Genomic DNA, 4,195 nt, shown 5'->3' with positions numbered 1-4,195 from the left:
CAAATTAGTTTTAGAGCTAAAGAAATATTTTTAAAATTAGAAAGTCGGACTCTAATATACCTTTGATATCCTTCTACAATATTGTTTGGATGAATCATAAAGTATCCAAATACCAAATAAAAGCATTATGTAAGGAAGAAAAGAGATAATATGTCACACAAATTTCTGAATAAAATATAAAATACACATTTAAAGAACATAAGTAATCCTCAAAATAAAACAAGAAACCTATTACATCCCAAGATTAATCATAGAAGGAAGGACACAACGATTTGCATTCAACCATGCTAATATGGCAAGAACAAAGTTGCAGTCCTGCAATTAACACAAAGTAAAAAATCAGTGTTCATCAATTTGAAAAAATCCCTTCAATTAGTTACATGCAAAGAAAATTTGCATTAGCATTCATGATTTATAAAGTATATCCCAAGGATATGTAAAGGCCAACTTTTCTTTGACAATTGTTAGCCTTAAAAAACAAGTACAAATGAAAGAGAGGGAGAGAGGGAGAGAATTGTACCATTTAGCTTTGAAGACTCCTTTGTAATCTAGCCATATTTATTGCTATAATCACGTAGAGCCAATCTTTTATTTTATTCAAGAATTGGAAATAGGCATATCTCCAAGAGTTGTTGAGTAGTAAAGTTCCACACACTCCCCAAAATCCAACAATGAATCCAAGAGCAATGCTAACATAAAACCACATGTCATTTCCATCTTGCTGAATTTTGTCTTCAATGTTATGAGTGGGAGAATCTTGCTTTATTTTATCTTCAGAACACTTTTTCAGAAGAGGCAATCCACAGAGTGTAGGATTTCCCTTGTAGGAATCATTATCGAAGCTTTGAAGTTGAGTACCTTGTGGAATTTTACCAGACAAGTTGTTGTCAGAGAGATCTAAGACACTTAGACCACTTATTTCAACAAGACTAGTAGGAATTTCGCCAAAAAGATGATTTTGAGACAAATCAAGAACCTCCAATGATTTCAATTGACCAATTCTTGCAGGGATCAGTCCAGTCAAATTGTTCCTTGATAAGTTTAATGAAACTAATTCTACAAGATCAATTACTTCTTCTGGAATTTCCCCCCATAGTTTGTTGCTTGAAAGGTCAATACTCTTTACAAGCCCAAGAGTACTTTTAAAATCAAATTCTCTTGCTTTCCATTTAACCAATGCCCTATCAACATAAGAGGCATTTCTAGGCATGCATCCCATATAACCACAACCACCAATATTTGTAAATGAATAATTATGAGCAATGACCAAGCTCCCTTTCTTAGTCATGGCAGTGAAACTACCAACACATCTCGGTACAACACCTAACATATTGTTGCTAGAGAGGTCCAATATTTGAATATTTTTCAATTGGCATAGCTCTGGAGATATACCTCCACTGAATCTATTAGATCCTAGGTTTAGAACAATCAGATTTGGGAGGCTTCCTCCAATCCATTCTGGTATTTTTCCTGATAACCTATTTTTTGCCAAATCAATGAACCTCAAACTTGTACAATTCTTAAAAGACAAAGGCAATTCTCCGGTTAAATTGTTGTTGCGCAAATGTAGTGTTCGAATTGATCGCAAGGAGCCAAATGAATTTGGAATTTGCCCAGAAAATCTGTTATTTTCCAAATTAAGGACTGCCAAGCTTTTCCACTGCACCCAACAATTGGGCAGCCCTCCCGACAACGAGTTGTTTGAGAGGTCAAGTAGAAGTAACTCCTCACCAACTGTACATAATAAAGAAATGGACCCCGATAACTTGTTATCGGAGAAATCCCACCATCGCACCTGATAAGGAAGTTGTGGTAAATTCGGTAAGGTCCCATTGATCTGATTGTTGGAAATATTCAAGGTATTGACAGTTGAGGTTACATTCCAAAACCAGTCTGGGAGGACATCTGAAATTTCAGAATTGGAGATATCAAGCTCACTCAATTGGTTTTGAGTACGAAGCCAACTAGGAAAACGAGGTCCCAATTTGCAGGAGGCTAATCGTAGAGAATACAGTTGAAATGGAGGAACCCACTCCAAGCTCATGTTGAAAGTGAGAGCGTTGGAAGATAAGTCTAAATAGGACAATTGGGATAGATTAAAGAGATGGGCTTCAGAGATAGTGCCTTGCAATAAATTTGAGGCAATATCCAAGTATTGAAGGTTGGCTAGCTGTCCAACACTTTCAGGTAAAGTTCCATTTAGTTGATTAAAATCAAGACGTAACTCTCTCAAGGATGAAAATCCAATGAGAGCAGGAACTGATCCACTGAACTGGTTATCCCATAAAGACAGAATCTCTAATGTGTCATTTGCACAAGCCACAAAGTCTGGTGTAAGTTGTCCAGAAAGATTGTTTCTCTCCAACTCTAATTCTTGTAAGTTACATAAATTACTCAAGGATTTTGGAATCTCACCTTGAAGATGATTCTGAAAGAGATAGAGGTTTTCAAGAGAAACCATGTTCCCAACTGTATCTGGAATGAAGCCCTGCAGTTGATTGTGAGAGAGATCAAGATGTGAAAGTAAAACCATATTCCCAATTGTATCTGGAATTGAGCCCTGCAGTTGATTGTAAGAGAGATCAAGACGTGAAAGTAAAACCATCTTCCCAACTGTATCTGGAATGGAGCCCTGCAGTTGATTGCCAGAGAGATAAAGATGTGAAAGTAAAACCATCTTCCCAACTGTATCTGGAATTGAGCCCTGCAGTTGATTGTAAGAGAGATCAAGATGTGAAAGTGAAACCATCTTCCCAACTGTATCTGGAATTGAGCCCCATAGTTGATTTTCAGAGAGATCAAGATATGCAAGTGAACCCATGTCTCTAATTGTATCCGGAATTTCATCATCAAGTTCACTCGAATGGAGATCAAGATATTCAAGAGAACTCATGTTCCCAAAAGCATATTCCGGAATCGAACCGTTTAAACCATTGAAAGAGAGATCAAGATGAAGGAGGGTGGTACTAAAGTTGAGCAACCATGGGTATATTGAAGAAGTGAGATAATTCCCAGAGAGATCAAGGAAAACAAGAGGGACAGAGGAATTCCCATGGGAAAGAGACGGAATGGTGAGTGGGGGGATGGGAGAGAGATCACAACCTCGTAAATCCAAGTGAATGAGAGAAGGGAGCTTATTAATTGCTTGTGACCAGTGGATGGCTTCACTAAGGTGGACATTACTCAAGTCAAGGAATCTTAAAGAAGAAAGACGAGAAAGCCACTCAAGGTTCCCAGAATTCGAACTACGATAATAATCATAATCATCGCTAAGATCAAGGGAAAACAAGTTGGAAAGATTTCCCAGTTGAGTGGGAACGGTGTGATTGAAATTGGCATGAGAGAGATTGAGGTACTGCATTCTGCTGAGGGAACCAAGGAATGGAGGTATATGTCTCCCTTCAAAATCATTACAGCTGAGATCCAAATGAGTTAAGTGCTCCAATTCAAGCAGTGAAGGACTTATCTCACCTCTTAGAGACTGGTACTCATAAGCATTTTCAGACCAAGGGGCTTGAAGATGAAGCATGATGACGTGACCTGACTGGTTACTACACTGGACTCCTCTCCAGTTGCAACAATTTCTGTTGTCATGTTCATCTCTCCAAGAAGAAAGAAGGCCATAGTCATCGACAAGGCGACGTTTGAAGTGAAGGAGAGCTTTTCTCTCCCTCTCTATGCACCCAGTAACATTCCCCAGGCCAGGTTTGGCACATAGCAGCAAAAGCATAAGAAAGCTAAGAAGGTGTTGAAAGGACCATCCTGCCATGGTCTGCAGGTAATAGAAGAGAGGCTTTGCAACTGCTGTTTTTTTCTTATGAATTCCGAGGAGACCAAGCACTCACATATATATAGTATCTGTTTGACTCTACCATGTGAACGCAATACCAAGATTCCTTCCACTTTTATTTATTGAAGAGTGAAATTCATAATTTTTGTATTAAAAACTGTTTTTTGAAATCACTTTTGTTTAATTTAATTGAAATTCTTATACCACTCAATCCGTGAAGCTTTGTCGTTTCCGGCAACTGGAAAAAGCGGCAAATAATGAAACGACTGTGAATTCAATCTTATTTCACTGCGTCCTGACCCAAAACGGCGTCGTCCCAGTTTGAGAAAACGACGTCGTTTTTACCTTTGGGTTGGAATAAGACCCCTTTCTCATCTGGGTTTAGCACAGTTGGAAGGCCTCCAA

General features: G+C 38.4%; 1 protein-coding gene across 1 annotated transcript; it reads right to left on the bottom strand.

The window, feature by feature from the left end:
* Positions 1–231: 231 nt before the first annotated feature.
* LOC117933252 (receptor-like protein EIX2) lies at positions 232–3,769 on the bottom strand. Its single transcript, XM_034854637.1, has 2 exons — positions 656–3,769; positions 232–315 (listed from the first exon to the last, which is right to left on the bottom strand). The coding sequence occupies exons 1-2, from the start codon at positions 3,767–3,769 to the stop codon at positions 232–234; spliced, it is 3,198 nt and encodes a 1,065-aa protein (XP_034710528.1).
* Positions 3,770–4,195: the final 426 nt, after the last annotated feature.

The sequence above is a fragment of the Vitis riparia genome, chromosome 16 (assembly GCF_004353265.1).
Source record: "Vitis riparia cultivar Riparia Gloire de Montpellier isolate 1030 chromosome 16, EGFV_Vit.rip_1.0, whole genome shotgun sequence".
In the NCBI taxonomy this organism is placed as follows: Eukaryota; Viridiplantae; Streptophyta; class Magnoliopsida; order Vitales; family Vitaceae; genus Vitis; species Vitis riparia.
This window is presented reverse-complemented; position numbering and strand designations above follow the sequence as displayed.

Bases quoted from the DNA above. Each gene is read 5' to 3' on its own strand.
- LOC117933252 (XM_034854637.1), bottom strand. From the start codon at position 3,769: ATGGCAGGATGGTCCTTTCAACACCTTCTTAGCTTTCTTATGCTTTTG. The intron at 316-655 runs GTGTGTGGAACT...TGTTAATTGCAG, and splicing joins TCATTGTTGGATTTTGGGGA to GACTGCAACTTTGTTCTTGC.